The 17,814-nt window shown below is 32.6% G+C and overlaps 2 protein-coding genes across 4 annotated transcripts; both read left to right on the top strand.

The window, feature by feature from the left end:
• The first annotated feature begins 731 nt into the window (after positions 1 to 731).
• On the top strand, positions 732 to 6,989 carry LOC122585953. 3 transcript variants are annotated; one of them, XM_043758070.1, is made up of 5 exons: positions 732 to 859; positions 1,142 to 1,279; positions 1,375 to 1,485; positions 3,224 to 3,713; positions 6,804 to 6,989. In XM_043758070.1, the coding sequence occupies exons 1-4, from the start codon at positions 752 to 754 to the stop codon at positions 3,698 to 3,700; spliced, it is 834 nt and encodes a 277-aa protein (XP_043614005.1). In that variant the 5' UTR covers positions 732 to 751; the 3' UTR covers positions 3,701 to 3,713; positions 6,804 to 6,989. The 3 variants fall into 3 exon arrangements, with proteins under 3 accessions (XP_043614005.1, XP_043614004.1, XP_043614003.1); XM_043758069.1 differs by lacking the exon at positions 6,804 to 6,989 and adding an exon at positions 6,700 to 6,791; XM_043758068.1 differs by lacking the exon at positions 6,804 to 6,989 and having other exon boundaries at positions 3,224 to 3,987.
• A 6,725-nt stretch (positions 6,990 to 13,714) lies between these two features.
• LOC122604928 (transcription factor bHLH148-like) lies at positions 13,715 to 15,010 on the top strand. The gene is made up of 2 exons (XM_043777789.1): positions 13,715 to 13,820; positions 14,137 to 15,010. Exon 2 carries the CDS (start codon positions 14,246 to 14,248, stop codon positions 14,945 to 14,947), a length of 702 nt encoding a protein of 233 aa, XP_043633724.1. The 5' UTR covers positions 13,715 to 13,820; positions 14,137 to 14,245; the 3' UTR covers positions 14,948 to 15,010.
• The last annotated feature ends 2,804 nt before the right edge of the window (positions 15,011 to 17,814 follow it).

Raw genomic sequence — 17,814 nt, 5'->3', positions numbered from 1 at the left:
CTTTCAAGTATCACTTACATATGCTCATGTGTTTTTTTAGGTAGAGTAGAGTTCGGTAAATGTTTAATACCAAATTTCTATATATAGAAAGGGTGAGTGTTGAATGTCAAAGGTGCAGTGGGTTAAATAGTCACGTTAATTACTGATCATGAATAATTATCCACTAAATAAAGTAATTATGATTAAGGTTAATTCAAGAGAGAGTATCAATGTTTGGGTATGATGGATGACCCACTTGACATTGGGTATGGTAAAATTGATGACCTAGTAATTGAGTTTTTACAGTTTACAATTACTTTTTAACCTTTGCCCATCGAGTTATTGATTTACTAATTTATCAAAATTAGTAGTCGATATCAACTAATTTATTTAGTACTAAACTCATAATGTTTCGAATGAATTTGTATTATCAAAGCATTTGGACTGTAACAATATACAACTAAAGCAAAACTATCTAGGCAATAAGGCAAATGTTAATTTTTCCAAAAATAAAAGTTTAAAATGGTGATATGCTTTTAAATTAAACACACGGTGGAAATATTTTTAACAATCAAAGTCTCACCAAAAAAACTCAGCCTATTTATAGGGCTTAATGACTCAAGAGTCAAGTCACCAATATCCAGCCCAACTTGAAAGAAAACTGGCCCAAACCTATCCCTCTCAAATCGATACAAAATTTCGAAATATTGGCGCTAAAAAACAGACCTCCATTTGTACGTGTGTGTGTGTGTTTTAGAGAGAGAAAGAAAAGATGAGAGAGGATCATTACGAAATTCAAACACTGAAGAAGGATCAATTTCCAGTTTCTTCTAATCGCAAATCTAAACAGAGTAATTCTTCCAAAAAGCACCAGCAAAAGGTGAATCAATCTCAATATCTATATATACAATTATTCAATTCGATTTGATGTTAGATATATATACACACACATATTTATATGTATCTATGCACCTGTATATGAAATGAAGACCTAATTGATTTGATGCGACATAGCGTATGTAAGAACTGAAATTTCGTTTTCATTCCGATTAGGCGATTACTGATAACGATGTCGTTTTGAATTAAAATATATGATATATTTTTTTGTTGTGTGAGATATGTTTTAAATGGAGTAATAGATTCAATTGATATGATGTAACAGAACGTAAAGAAGAGTTTGAATTCTGTTTTCACTCCGATTACTGAAAACGATATCTTATTGGATTTATCGGACAAGGAATCAACCAATCGGATCTCGTCAGTTTCAGAAGCAGTTGATACCGATCCGTCTATTGTTGATGTAATTTCAGTCCTTATATTACTAGAATTTGTGCTTATTTTTCTATTTGAATCTGTTCGTATTTGTTATTTGATTATTTTGATGATGCGTATCAGATCTGCAAAACTAGCTTGGATTTTGATCAGAATCAAGTTTTTGAGGAACCAGAGAAAGTTGCACCGGAATCTTATTCGTTTGTTTTCGAAGATGATCAGCCATCTATGGAGGTATATATATTCAGTTCAGTTAACTGTTTTAATGATAGTTGAGTTGAATTTTAGGTATTTTGACTTAGTCAACTGCTCAAATAAGTTTAAGCTAGAACGTAGCACATGTATGTTAATCTGAGCATATCTGATTTGCAGTTTTTCCTTATAAACTGTGTTTTCTTTAATTAAAAATTGTTATGAATTTTATCTTTGAAACAAAACGGGGAAGTTACTGTTTGGTGATGGTACTGTTAATTATATCTTCAAGCATACCAGTATATGATAGACATCTCATTTAACACTTTCAAAATCTAGTTGAGTTTAGTTTTAGCCTTGTTGAAAAATTCAAGGATAGGGGGTTGAAAAATTTACGTTATTTGGATTTGAAATTCGCATTTGCTTCTCAGATTGAGTGAGTAGTGTAATTGTTCGTGTCTTCTTTCAATCCGGTCATAATATCGGGATACATTTTTTTGGTGCTTAGGTATTTTAGGATGTAGGAATGATTAGTATTGTATTCCATAAAAACTGTCTGGATGCAATGTAATGTTTGGACAAGCGATGTAGCTCATTTAGCACTTATTAGTAGAATCATTGATGAGTTGCATACTTGCATGTTAGTGTTGTTAAAATGTAGAAGGACACGGCTCTGACTTACTCCGTGGATTGATATAGTTTTAAGCTTGGAATGCATTAACAAGGCACAGCTTTATGTCAGAGTTGTTCATGGAAGTACTTGTGTTTTGCAAATTGAGAGTGGATTTCTTGTATGTTGAGTTAAAATACCTTAAAAACTGACATATAATTCTAAAGGGGGGAGTTGTCATTTGTGTGACTAAAATTTCTTTGTGTGTGCATATGCCTGTACTTGGGTTGTGTTGTTGACTTGTTGTAGCTTTCTTTCCACGTAACCTAAATTTATGTTAGAGCCTTTGAATAGTTTCTGTGGTTGAGACTTGAGACTGAGAGTTTTTTTGGAGGCTCTAGTCATAAACCATGGTCTGATGGTCGAATAGATGGTATGAGATGTGAAGTTACGTGTTTATGCTTTTAAAGACTACTGCTGTTTACAAGGGCATAACAAGAGAGTTGAAGATGCAAATCTAAGTACAGTCTTTCAAAGCGGATTTGAATTTGATGGTTGAAGCTGATGCATCTAACTATGCAGAATTAGTGTTGTACTTTGAACCAACACATGGATGATTCATATGTGGACTTCAAGGTTTGCACTTACTATTCACAGGTTTAATTAAAAAGGTTTGCACTTACTATAAAAGTTAGTATGATGCAGAACTTGGTGAGATGGTTACTGCTGTATGTTTGTAAGAGCTAAGCAAAGGGGATCTAGAAAGTTGGTGAGCTTGAGATAGTGGGGGATATTGTGATGCTTGCTAATTAAAATACAAAGACGCCTAGAGTATATGTTCGTGTCCAACTGTCTAAGTGATGTATTACTTATGTTGGTATTTGTTTCAAGTCACAACTGAGTAGGGGTTATATCTGTGACACATAATGGGTATTGTAATATGCAATTGTAGTAGAATCACTTATGTGTTGTATTACTTTTACATCTCGCAGGTTAGTAACCATATTGCTGTTTAAAACATGCATTACTATAATTAGATCTAAATTTGCATTGAAAGATATTTGTTAAACTTGCATCGTTTTACTGCTTTTTGTATACAATTAATCCTTTATTTCTCTTAGGTTTTAATTTACTACTTGTATAATTTAGATTTACTCTTCAATGTTTCAGAGCTACATTGTATCTTTGAATGAATTCATTTCGCCATCAACTACTACGGCTAGTTCTGTAGAAGGGACTCCATTGTCATGCATAACAACTGGTGAAAAGACTCCACAATCATCCCCAATAACTGATGAAGCTGATGTGGTTTTCGTTGATTCAGTCATTCATAGTGGGACTACAACAGAAGAGACAAGTTCAATTAAGCTAGAATCATTAGTAAAGCATCTAAGGCTATCTATGTTTCAGGTTTTGCATTCGGCTGAGATTGATCCACCATATAAGAAGCTTTTGGATATATTGGTTAAAACCGTATCTGAAGAGTTTTGTAGCTTGCATGACGAGGAGGACAAGGTGGTTAAACTCTTTCCAAAGAAAGTAACGATTGTGCTGCTGTGCTTTGTGTTGGGAATGCTTGCTATTCCTGCTGGTTTCTTCCTCTTTTCGGATGGTCAAAGCTCGTATCATGGCCCTCCACCAACCTAAAGGAGTGTCCACTGTAAGATTCTAATTATGCCTTTTGCTCTTTCTAACACGTTCTGTTAGTTGACTTTAAATCTTTCACGAAACCAGAAACTACATACAATAAGGTGAAACTTTCGCCAAACACACATTTGGTACTATCTCATTAGGTAATACACTATCGTAAGAAACAAATTTAGAATATGTACGATGTTTTACAAAAGTATCAATCTATGAAAAGTTTATGCAACATGTATGGTTACCTATGTAATCTGGTAGGTGAATTTTGCTATTAAAGGTACCTTTGATATTTGCACTCCTCTGTTTTATATTCAGTGTTCACTAATAGATTTATTTCCTTATAATTCGTTCACATATTTAATTCACTAATAGATTTACTTCATAAGGAATTATACTGTACCTATTATGTGAATGCAGTAGACATATGATGCATGTTAATAACTTGAAAGGACTTGTCTGAAGACCCATGACTTGTTTGGAAAACTGTGTTTGATGTTAATATCTTGATTAGATATATGAAAGAATAGTAATTTGACATTTGAAATGGCGAGAATTTTGGAGTTTTATGCTTTAATTGTAGCTCTTTTTGACCCAACCATGATAAACCATATCTGTAAAATATGAAAAACCTTCATAATGAAGGCAATCATAACATTTAATCAACTACTAAACATTATGTAAACAAAAGAAATTTTAAAAATTGGTAGGATACTTGCTCAGGACTTCATGGTTATTAGAGTAGGATAATGATGTCTTCTTGGAGGTGGTCAGAGAAATGATTTAGAAACCGTTACGAACTGGTTAGACCGCTTACATCATCTAAGTAGAAACTCATCTCTTCATGGAAGTTTCTTTAGTATGGTTTTTATATTTATCTGATAATAGTATCCTTCAATACATGGTCATTATGAGGTTTTAATTACGTATCATCAATTACGTAGTTTTTTAAAGAATCTAATTAGCTAACCTAAATTTCAAGATTGCTTTTGAACATGACTATTCTCTTCCACCGACTGTTTATCTCTGTCGTTTTTTTTTTAAATTGACAATCATCTTATCTAGTTTAATCAAAAAATAGAACGAATGTAAATCAATATGATCGATTAATCTATAATGTTTATCAAAATCTAAACCTAAAATATATGATGATTATTTATTTACTTGATCTTCATTATAAAAATGTTTTGTAGTAATAATTAAGCTTGTATTAGCATATAGGAAACTTCCAAGGTGAACTTTGAATGAACGATCAATACTAAAGACCAAACAAAGTTTAGAAGGCCCTCACTTTGGCATTTGTGTTTAAGAAAAAGGAGCATTATATGATATTGTTTCAATGATAATCACCCATGTGATTAGTGGGATCCTTTTTCTTCCTTTAGCCAATAGCATTTTATTAAAGCAGATTTATTTCAATGTCGTAACATGGTGTAGTCCCATTAGTGTTCCATGGGCTCCACTTCATTTTGTCCTATTGTTATGTCATATCCCATGTTTTTTCTCGAATTTAGTTGGTTTTTTCATTTAATCTTCTAAAGTAAGGCATCCTAGTGCACCATCAAAGAGATTTAATCCAATTATAACACGATTTAGTTTGAATGACGCCCACTTCATCTTGTCTTTTGATAACAACTTTATACTTGGATTTATAAATTTGGATGAGTTTTCAAGTTACCACTTGTTATATTTCCTGATTGGACTCGATTATGAGTTAGATTTTGATAACAATTTATCTCATGTTAAAAAAAAGGTAATAAGGAACCCTAGCCCCGTATTATAATTTACCACAATTGGATACCACAATTTATCTCATGTTCATATGACAGCTATCTGAATGAACTTCTGGGAATAGACTTAGTTAGGTATATTAAAAAAAAAAAACGTTTTAGCTAAGTTGTAATGAGCTGTAATTCTAGTTACGTATTGTAGATTCTCTTTCCTTTTTCGCCTTGGTATAACATTCTAGTTTTGTAGATTTAGAAGGTCATCTGGGAGAGGTAAATCATTCACTACTATTAACTATTATGAGTCTATAGAGTTACCAAGGGATAAATTTTTTCTATATAATAGTGTCTGTCACTTTGTCTCATTGAGTCATTGCCCACCCTGAAAACATAAACTAGGGTATGGATCAGCCCGAAAGGAATATACGGTAAGTTAGGATACTGAAATAAACCACAAATCTCCAAAAGTAGCAGTTAAACTTATTCAAGTTATTGAATCTTTCTAAAATATTTCACAAATTGAATTTCAGCTAAAAATATTTTAGTATATTGTAACAAATTGCCAATTAACATCCATAGATTGACAACAAGAATTTTAACATGTGATTTTTCCTTATTTGAAACAAAATATTGGTAAAGAATCCAACCCACCAATAATGATGCCCAACAGAACTGTTTGATACTAATTATTGCTATTTTGGATCAAAGTAAAACCACTCTTTTTTGGCTGGTTTACCAACATTATCTAATGCTAATCTTCATTATCCTTAGTACTTTAATCTACTTTAGAACTCAGACTTAGCTGTACTTATACATAAGCACTTGTTGTAATCCAATTAAACTTCAATAAACATTTGAAAGTGTTAGTTTATAATAACGACTTTATTGCCATAGAATATGCCACAACAATAATTGACTGACCAGAAAAAGACAAGACCTTTTGTTTTTAAGATACAAAAATCCATAAGGTTAAATCTATCTGTCAGTTTATGGACATATTTGATCTGTATCTAATTTGGACCTTGTGTTTAACACATATATTAAACAAGTGGAACTAGTTATGAATGATAGCTAATTACAGACTAATCTTGTAATTTACGTCGCTATCTATCTTATTGCCGTTTTAATCTTTATTTCTTGTATTTCTCATATAAATTTGATTAGATTTTGGGATTTGGTTCAAGGTTTTAGATTGGTGATCTTGTTTTTAGTTTGAAATGATTTTGCTATAGCAGATCAATGTTGTGTATAATCATCAATACCTGTAACTGTTTACAGCTAAATATCCAACATATCTGATTCTTGAGGAACTAATTGACTCTACAACTTACCTTTTCGATAACTGTTTGATGACTTGAAGGACTAATACTATGAGCATACAGGTCATTTGGTAAGTTGAAGCTTACGTTTGAAGCTCTAGAGAACCTAAACTTGCTGCTAATCTAAGTTAACTCCTTAGTGCATAATTGTTTGATTGCTTGTGACTTAAACCTGTCTTTCTAAGGGTCCATTTGTGATGTTGTCATCTGGAATAATGAATAATCTCTTTATTAATGGTGATTAATACAAGTGGCATCTTGAGTCTTTTGAATCAAAATGGTTATAGGTGTAAAACTTAATGTTGACATGATTATGCATCTTTTCTTTTTCCTCTCTTTTTGCACTGGCATCTCAAAGAGACTAAGTTTTAGGTTACATATTTCGGAATCTATATATTTATGATATCATAATCATATACATTGTATAACCTAGGGTGCACGCGTGGTGAATTTGCTGTTAGGTAATCTGTATTGAAATTGTTTAAAACAGTGTGGCTAAACGTGTTCAGGACTTCAGGTCATGCTTTTTTTTAGGCTAAATCAAATTGCCAATTAGTATACTATTACGCCTTTATAAGGTTCACATTTTTTGTGTTTTCTTAGTCTTTGATTTGGTAAGACGCGACATGTTTTTGGGTAATACGTCTCAACTGTGAGATCTGTGATCCTACATTACATCTTTTCGTCAACTTGTTGCTGGCAGTGCAATCAAGAAGTTTGGAATGCTTATTTGTATTATAGAACAAAATAAAGGAAAATAGGTAAATCAGATAGAATCTTAGCTGATATAAATGAGCTCGATTCTAAAATTGTAAGTTTATAAAAGAAAAAAGAACTACAAAATTAAACACATGTAACCCATTCATTGACATAACTGTTGACAATGCATCAGTCATCCATAATCCATTTGCAAATTTGTCTGCCTTATTTTATACCTTGTAATAAGTCAAAAAAAAGGGTCAAAATCTGTTACATATAATATACGTAGTAATAATATATTTGATTCATTGTATAGGCTATCAAACCAAGTTGTACTTCATTATCTTTTATTTTATATGTTGCCGAGCCTTTAAAATGATGGTCGCATACAAAGGGGCAAATGCTCTGTGGAATCATACTGCCTTGCTTTTTATTGTTATTATATATATATATTTTCTATAATTGCTTCTTTCATTAATGTATGGAGCCTTATAAGAGGCAATGAAAACGAAAACGAAAAAATAGATTACAATAATTAACTCAATGATCCATATTCAACTTAGTAATTGTAAACACACATTTCACATGTTAAGTGCACATGATACAAAGGTATATTTATTAATTTAAAAGTAAACCCAAATTAACTAGAGGCATCTAATTAATCTAATTGTGTATATGTGTCGTTTGTGTATAGTGAACTAAACCTATTCATGTCTTCCATGTTTATTGCATTTTGTAAGATAAGATATACATCCAAACATGTATAGACAAACAACAAAGTTAAGTATATAACTATTAGCCAAATTATTGAAAAGTCCAATTTGGATCCCAATATTCACGTATTATCATGTCATTGTTTCCCATCTAACTTCATATCTTTGTATTATACTTTTTTTCTAATTACTAAAGGGGGTTTCTTAAACTTTACTGCCAATCAAAATCTCTCACTTCAATTTTCCTCAGTCTTCCTTAAATCATTGGAGTCATTTTCCTCCATCTTCCTCCAATCTTCACCTTATCATTTTTTTTTCCATTTATTTCTAATATTATATAATTTTAAAAACTATATAGATAAAAACATTAAACATTCATTAAAAACTAAAACAATAACATTACAATACTTAAAAAAAATACACACACACATTTCCTAAAAAATAAAAATAAAACTGAAATAAATAAATAATAAATTCTAGAAGTCACATTTCCATTCGTTCTTTTGAGCGATTTCACGTTTCTCGTTAAGAATGAGTTCGAGTTGATACAGATCGATGATGTGGGAATGAGAGTCGGTGAAAAAGCGGAAATCCCCTTGTCGAGACTTCAGTTATTTTTTAAGGAGGGGCTTTTTTTTATTTTTCTTTGGATCCATTTTTTATAAATTTGGTAGAAAAGAAAGAAGAATGGTAGAATTTGTGTGTGTTCTGTGTTAACAAGGTTAAGTTTTTATAGTGAAAAAGGTAAAGGTAAATAATTAAATAAAAAAAAATCTTTCTTTTTTTGTTTTCCAAAGGTGGGCCCCTTTACTATCTTTTTCATCCAATCACAACCCTTCTTCCTCCCCTCTCTCTCCTTCTTAACACCCCCCCCCCCCCCTTGTTACCTTTACTATCTTTTTCATCCAATCACAACCCTTCTTCCTCCCCTCTCTCCTTCTACCCCCCCCCCCACCCCCCGCCCTTTGCGGTGAACAACCCCGTTTTTGGGTTTCTCTCCATCGGTAAAACACCGGGGGCGGTGTGCCCGCGCGGTGCCGCCATCGGGGATTGAGTTTCCCGTGTCCACTCACTCCCCTCTAAAGATGATCTAGTGTTTATGCATCTTCATGTCTTGAAAAAATTGTTCCACGCTCGAACCTGACTAGGTAAACATATTGGGGGATAAGGAATGGTTTCGGAAATGGTCATATGAATATCCTGGTTAGGTCCTATACGTTCAAGTTAAAGACGGATCCTTTTTGAATAACCTGAATAGGAAAAACCCGTTCGTTTTATGAGTTAGAGATGACCAAGTTAACATTGCCTTTATATCTAGGTATACAAAGTTATATGTACCCCATACGCTGAATCTTATTGCAAAAATCAATCATGCTATCATCATTTTTGGATGGATGAGCAGGGACATTGGCAGGAAATATGGAGCCAATAACCAACCACGCACCACAAATCCCTTAAACCTTTTAATTTCCACACAAATCTTTTATATTCCAAAATTCTATGAAATAAATAAAATAAGCACATGCAAGTGCACCTTTTCTCGTTTCTTTTCTTCATCATAAATCATTGAATCCCCACACTCAAAAACATGCATGTTCGTATATCTTTAATAAGAAGTAAAACAACATATTACATTGTTATTGTTAGTGATAGCATGTTAATAAGTAAATATATGTATATATCTCTTTTGATCAATCAAGATAAAATGTTATAATAAGCAGGGGAATGACTCGCTTGTTACCTATCGTGCAAAAACTTGAAAAAAATCTTCAATTTGAGCTAAGCTAATCAAGCTAATATGTGTATATAATTTATTAGAAATTAGCAGTCTCTTTAACCTCAGGGAGAAGTATGATTGCTTACACCTATATTTGATGGGATTAAATATCGTTTGTTGAAGTGTATATTCATAGACAAAATCATGACTATAACTACTTGGCTAGTGTTATGTAAATGAGAGATGATACGGAGTATTTAGCAACACTGCCCACACAATGCTTGACGATAATTCAATTTATAAATCTTCGTCGGCGAGAATACTCTGCTAGTGGGACGATGCTAGCCGTTTTCGCTTAGTGTCGGCTTTATATGTAGTGGTTGTGTTGGCGTGTTAGCAAGTGATCATAGTTTACGATATGAATTAATTTTGATTATTAGTTTACATTTTATTTGATCAAAGATGTGATTTCCTATTTATTAGAATAAAATTATTTCATATAACTAATATGTACGGCTTAAAACAGAATAATCAATTTAATGTATTTAAATTTTTACAAGGATAGTATAGAGTACATGCAATATTGTACTTAATTTTGTGTATTGATAAGGCAACCGAAGTACATTTTGTGAGAAGAAAGCTGTCAATTACATGAATGAAAAATGAAAGAAGCAAAGAATCAGCCTAGCTATCAGTCTACTATTTTGTTGGGATATTGGTAATTTTGATGTCTAATTTAAAAGTACAAAGAAACTGTTTGGTATATTCGAATAAAGCCAAATTTTTTCAGTAAGATGGTCACGGTCCATTTGCCCATTTACTAATCTTAGTCGATGTTAAATTGTCAACACCTTAGGCTATTAAGAGTGCCCACGGGGAGACTTCCGGCATGTGGCGGGGTTCCCCTAAGAGATATCCTTCCTTTTTTTGGGTGAGACATCTCTTTGGGGAAACCCCTTTTAATTTATTTTTTATTTGTTTTTGATTTTATAAATATAAATAATATATATAAGACATACATTATACTAATTTATATAAAAAAAACATACTTTTATTCAAAACGTCACACAACACAACTAACATTTATTCCAAATATCACACAATACAAACAAACAATTATTCCAAACATTACAACTAAAGGATTACATATTCTTAAACTTCGGATTGCTTCGTACCAATTCTCACTCCTCCACGTGATGAAAATTGTTTCGAGATACCTTCGCGTACCCGGCCATAGTTATTTCAACCATTGCACCGTGTTCATCGTCGTGACCTTGGTTCACACGATTGAACATCATATCGAATACGTGAATGTTTGTGTGTATGCGGTGCCATTTAGCGGCCACCGCCTCTGAATTTCGATAGGTCAATGGTTGGTTTTCATAAGTGAGGATAAGATGGGTCACTTTCGACCAAAACGTAGTTCCTTTTCGTAGTTACTGCACAACGGGTCATCTGACACATCATCCCATGCTCGTGTCAAACTTATTTCTTTGGATCGAGTCCAAGCCATTTGATTATAGAGATGAAAAATGAAAGAATTTGTAAAATATAGAGAGAAAAGATGGAAGAGATAAGTATAATAATGAGGAAGTAGTGACGAGTATTTAAAAGGGGGTAAATTAAAATTTTTTCTTTTTGTAAAAAAAAAAAAGAAACGGTTGAAAACCTATGGGGTAACGGTTGAAATTTTTTAAAAATACAAACAATTTGGGCGACAAATTTCTTCTGCTCTCAATTTTATTTTGCACTTGCCGCCCCTCGGGGCAATGTGCCGGGCGGCAGTGAGGCGGCATGGGGCGACGTCGGGCTCAAGGGAGCCTCACTCCGAACAGTCTTATTGTTCACACCTTCCAAACAAGTTCATGTTCTTTTAGTCTTTTTGTTGCATATTTATGATAAACATAAGAAAAAAAAGTAAGATTGTTTTACAGAATTAAGACTAATAGTCGGATTGTTATTAACGTAAAAACGTGTAAGACTGTGAAACATATAACCCTCACAAAGGGGAGGTGATTGCCTAAAAGTATAAAGCTAATGGAGGCGGTGAGGGTGGTGATGAGAGATCGAGCCGGTGGTTGTGGTGATGCGATTTTGGGACGGTGATGAGTATTATCGTAGGCTTTGCCAGGATTGGGTACCGTTTCCGTTTCCGTTGCCGTTAGCCGTAAGTCTATATAACTCCGAAAATCAGTGACAGACAAGTATGTGGCTTTTCCCTCTTTGGGTCAATTTTTTCTTGAGTTTCTCAGACGGGGTATATGGCTTTCCTCATTTGTTTTATTTTCATAATTCCTCTCCAGATTTAGAGCATTCCTATGTAGATCTTGGGATCTAGTTGAAAATCATAATTTTATAAAATAAATTATGTATCAAAATTTTATTAAATAGTTATGTTATATCCTGTCTAGAACGACCCTTTATTTATACTAAAACCAATGTTGCACTAATCTGTCTTACTGGTTTCGTTTTTTTAATAGTGTTCTTAAACCTAGTGAGAACTTTGGATTTTATACCAATCATCAATAGATACATAGATTGGTATATGGTGAAATCTAATAGTGAAAAGTTTTGGGTTTAAAGTCTATTGTGAACAAAATGTTGAGCCCAAATTTGCGTTCAAAAAAGTCATTACGAGTATTTTTTTTATTTTCAACTCTTTGTTAGTGGTATAACTTACTAAAAAGACTTTAGTAAAGCTCTGATGAAAAAATTACATCACTCATGTAGGACTAGATAGCCATTTAAGCCATGAGAAAAAAACTTTTTACAACAACTAGATAACCAAAAATAAGATAAAAGAGGGTAAATAAGTGCGAACTTTCTGGTCTCATGTATTTTTTTGGTATCCAAAGCGCACATCGCATAGAACTCATTCCTGGTGACTCACCATTCTCACACATTACTCACTAGATATAGTTTCTCCTCTTGCCTTTAGCAAGATTTGAACCTGTAACTTGCAGCCTTCATCTGTAAGCCCAGATGATCATATGGTGGCGGTATCAGTTGGTACCAAAAATAAAATATTGATACAATTAACTGGAACACTTCACCGCTATTCCGGGTCGTTGTAAACATAACCTTATTCCTTTGTTATTCATAAAAACTACCATCAAACATGATAGCTTTTAGGTGTTAGAAGAAAATCTCGTAATCACCTCTCTTTTTTCTTTTAGAATTAGATATCTTACGAAGACAACTATATTTTGTTTACCCCTTCTTGTATTTTGTGGATGTCTTTCTCCCCTTCTTTATGTTTTGTCTCAAAACACAACCTAAGGAATTAACAACACGGCTCTAGGATTTGTTCTTAAAAATCATCGAAACAAAATTCTCATAACATATCAGTTTAGATCAAAATGTAATCAGTCGCTTTGTTTGGTACATGCCTTTGTTTATCTACACATGGACAAATGGTTAACATAATAATTAACACAATAGACATCTTTTTATTATTAGCAAGAGCATGATTAAAAACTAAAAACAACGAAACATCAATAATTGATGGATACTTATAAAAAGATAATGGCCATTAGGCGGGAGAGGTAAACGGAAGAAGGCCAGGAGCCCACGAGGTTTAGGCTACCTAATGGTTACTGGGGCCCATGCCACCACTACTCCAATATAAAAATCCAAAAAACAAAGGGGGCCCATATTGTAAAGCAACGAACATGGAGGGGGCAAAAACAGAAAAATATATATTCAAAATGAAAGGATTTAAAAGAACTGGCCAAGGCGTGCTCCCATGTGATTCCTACTCTCCTTCCTTTATATCCCACCACCCCACCCCCACTCCCAATTACGAGTAGTATTTTTATTTATTTATTTATATTTACATATATACATATCACACATACATACATCCTTCCCATTTGTATATCCATTCATTCATTCATCCATTCTTTTCATTTCATTTTTTCTCTCTTCACATCACACTACTACTTCTTCAAGGTAATAATTCTTTTCCTTTTTTCTTCTTATATCTATCGTATCTCTATTTGTATATATCATCATTGATCTATTTCCTTATGTTTAAGCAATTGATTAATTGCATCTCGGTTTCTAAGTTCATTTTGTCTAATTGTTGAGTTTATGAACTCATTGTTCATTTTTAGTCGTGATAACAATATATTGGAATTATTAGAATTGAAATAAGCCGGAAAAGAGCTGAATCGAATAGAATTGTAAATATTCATTCATTAAAATTCATATTCGAATCTATATTATTGTTGATGCATCTGACTTACTTTCTTATGAATCTCTCCAGGAACCGATTATTGTTTGGTCATATTAGAATTGTAATTATTCTAAAAACTGATCCATCTGAATCAGCCAGTGCTTCATATAGGGAGGAAGCTAGGATTATATACATACATATGGAATCTACATCGTTCATTCCGAATCAAATAACAAACAACAATTGCGATTCGTCAAAGCGAAGAAAGCGGAAGAAGTTCCAAAAACACTCCAACAACAAAAATAGTAATAATAATTGTATAAATCAATCCATATATCCATCATGGAAATCAGAAACACAACACCAAATTTACAGCTCCAAGTTATTACAAGCCTTACGTCAAGTCCGAGCCAACAGGTCAAACAATAATAATGTCAAACATCACCCGAGCCAAGACCGAGCTATTATTCGTGAAGCCGCAGACCGAATGCTGGCCGTAACGGCTAAAGGCCGAACACGATGGAGTCGGGCTATTCTTAAAAACAAACTCAAGCTCAAATTTATTAAGAAAAACAAAAGACAGAGAGGTTTGATAGCAGCTAGTGCAACCGGGAATAGCCGGTTAAAGAAACCGAAAGTGAGTATATTGAGGTTGAAAACAAAGAATTTACCGTCTATACAAAGGAAAGCACGTGTTCTTGGTGGGTTGGTACCCGGTTGCAACAAACAGTCATTGCCGGTTGTATTAGAAGAAGCAACTGATTATATACCTGCACTTGAGATGCAAGTTAAAGCCATGGCAGCCCTTGTTGAACTCTTATCTGGTGGCTCTAGTTCAACTGCCGGCTCCGGAATTTTAGGTCACCTCAGTTTGAATAATCGGCCGTCACCCAACTCATGATATTGAAATACTTTGTTAATTCTGTCAAGTTTTTTTCTTTTTTATGTCTATGTTTTTTCACTCTTTTTTTTTTTTTTTTTTTTACTTTTCATTCAAGTACGTCATTGTTCAAATACCGTCTCTTCTTTTATTTGTTATTTTTCATTCGATATATACTTGTTACCATGATGTCCATATCTATAGCAAAGATTATGTATGATATATATAGTGTGTATATATATATATAAACAGAATCTGTTCAAAACAGAACGCAACGATATATGATCAAGAAACGTATTGACTATGTCAAATCCGCTCTGATATGAAATTTGGTTTTCTTTCGTTGAAGACGCAGATAATAAATAAAAATAATTCTAAAATAATAGTGAATTGATTATGTTTTGAAGAGGTTTCGATTTTTAGAATTGTTGGTAAGTTATTGATGATTATTTGTTTATGAATCTTTTAAAGTAGCCATCATGAATTTATAGTACTTGTTTTAAGATAATGGATATCTTTTGATAATTTAAGGAACACACATTTAAGGAAAGTAAAACCTTACCAGTTTAAATTCATCTTCTTTATATATGCCTGCCTCTACTACTTTTTCTTTTCTTTTGATATGACATTTTCCAATTGGCAATTGTGATTGACTGTTACCATATTCCACAATCAGGAGTGGAGCTACATATATATATATCCAAAAGAAAAGATGGTTTTGTTGAACAATGATTAACATGTAAAACTTATAATTTAATTAATTTAGTGTAAATGTATATATGCTTCAAGCCTTGAACAGTTGGATTCTGACATAATTGATAATAATAATAGTTGTAGTCGTGAACTTGTAGCAGAGTATTAAACCAAATGTCACAACTAACTTAAGTGACGAATTTCTGTCTCTAATAATAAATCAACGAAACAAATACATTATCGCATTCTCTATGCATATACAAGTCTAGCTCGTTACGCCCTTCACACCAATTTTACAAGATCTCAAGCTCGAAACACCTAGACTTGATAACTTCGATATAGAAAAAAAGAGAGATAGAATTGGTAGCTCACTATAAAGCTTTAAGAAACTCATACTTCACCTTGTAATTGAGATAATTGTATAGACGTAGCATAGTTATCTTATTGACTCGGTATTTTTGACTCAACTCGAAATGTAATTTTTCGACTCGTGAATTGACACATGACTCGAATCGTAAGAGTTAGAATATTTGATAATATAAAATTTATTAATTATATATAAGTTTTTATTGTAGAAATATTGTATTGTATTGATATATTATACTAAAATAGTAAACATTATTAAAATAAAATCAAATTTGAAAGCATATAGAAGAGTTATGTTTTTTTTTAAAAAAATAAAAATAAATTAAAAATAAAAAAATTATTTTTGTGACTCGTGACTTAGAGTATGACTCGTACCGACTCGCAAAACAAAACACGAGTCATGCTAAGAGTCTGGAGCAAAACGAGTCTAACACCGAGTCACCTCGTTTTCACTTGATTAATTTTGACTCGACTCGTAACTCGTACGAGTTTGACAACTATAGGTAGTAGGGATATCCGGATATATATATCAATAGATAGATTTGCTAGTAAAAATTGTTTTGTTGTGTTTTTTGGAAGGTAGTTGGGGGTGTAGAATGTGTTTTTTAGCAAAGAAAAGATAGTGAAGCATTTATGTATTGTCTGTAAATTCAAGTTTCCATAGTCAGAGATGTGGGTAGTGATATTCATGGACCTTTTAATACTATACCATGTGCTTCCTGTATTTCTTCTCATCTTTCAGTTGCTTCTAAAAATGTATATGTTAAAAATGTTTACAAACATAAAGAGTAACGTTACAAGAGTAAGTTTAAGGTGTCTAAAAGTAAGTGTAAACAGGATACTAATATTTTTAGTATCCATCAAATCACCGTTAATTTTATGACAAATACATGATAAGTTTATATCCGTAAACGGTAAACAAATGAGTTTTCCCTATTAATAACTTTCTTTTGGAAAAAACTAAATTTATTTTCATTCCTTCGAACATCAAACTATTATACTCTTACTCTCAAATTACACGGATATTTGAAATGTTACCTAGTAAGATTTAAACGCGGGCTACTCTATGTTTTTTTAATAACAAAAAAAACTAATAAAATAAAATGTCTATATATCCTATCTATATTATGAAATTAATATCCGCAACTTTTTAGCAGCTTGATTGTAACATCCCACATTGTCCGAGGAGGGGAACGAAAGTTTCCTAATAAGGGGCTGTTATACCTTCCCTATCAGCGTTTTGGAAGAAACAAAACCGTGAGGTAGTCAAAACAGACAAACTCTGATACGGTGGTTTGAGCTATTAGATTGATTCTCTAAACCAAAGATCCTTGGACGGGGTCGTATTGGGTTAGTTGGCTCGAAAAGCGCATAGGTTAGAATCATATTGTATTTCAAGTGTACGTACGTGTGTATTGTGTATACGATAGCGTCTAAACAACTGATAGTCATAGTATCTAGAATAACAGAAACATTAATAGAATATTCGCTACTATATATAGTTAGCAATTATAAACAGTAAGGACGAGATAGTAAAATCTCATATATTTCTGTATGGATGAAACATAAGACGTATCTCCTTTTCGAGTGTACTATTATGAAAAATTTCGAATATGCATCCGGCCACCTTTTCTTTATTATTTGTCTTCAATGGACAAGCTATGTATAGAATGAAACAATTCTATGGATGTAAAATTACACAATATCCATAACAACACATTTATGCATACAATCAATTTTTTATAATTAATATGAACATCATTAAACGACATATATACGTAGTAATGCTTTTTAACTCTTAACATAACATATGTCAACTTTAACTATTT

The sequence above is a fragment of the Erigeron canadensis genome, chromosome 1, assembly GCF_010389155.1.
Source record: "Erigeron canadensis isolate Cc75 chromosome 1, C_canadensis_v1, whole genome shotgun sequence".
Classification (NCBI taxonomy): domain Eukaryota; kingdom Viridiplantae; phylum Streptophyta; class Magnoliopsida; order Asterales; family Asteraceae; genus Erigeron; species Erigeron canadensis.
This window is presented reverse-complemented; position numbering and strand designations above follow the sequence as displayed.

Excerpts from the sequence above, each read along its gene's own strand:
- LOC122585953 (XM_043758070.1), top strand. The coding sequence starts at position 752 with ATGAGAGAGGATCATTACGAAATTCAAACACTGAAGAAGGATCAATTT. Across the intron at positions 1,280-1,374 it reads CCGATCCGTCTATTGTTGAT|ATCTGCAAAACTAGCTTGGA; the intron begins GTAATTTCAGTC and ends GATGCGTATCAG. Across the intron at positions 1,486-3,223 it reads ATGATCAGCCATCTATGGAG|AGCTACATTGTATCTTTGAA; the intron begins GTATATATATTC and ends TCAATGTTTCAG.
- LOC122604928 (XM_043777789.1), top strand. The coding sequence starts at position 14,246 with ATGGAATCTACATCGTTCATTCCGAATCAAATAACAAACAACAATTGC.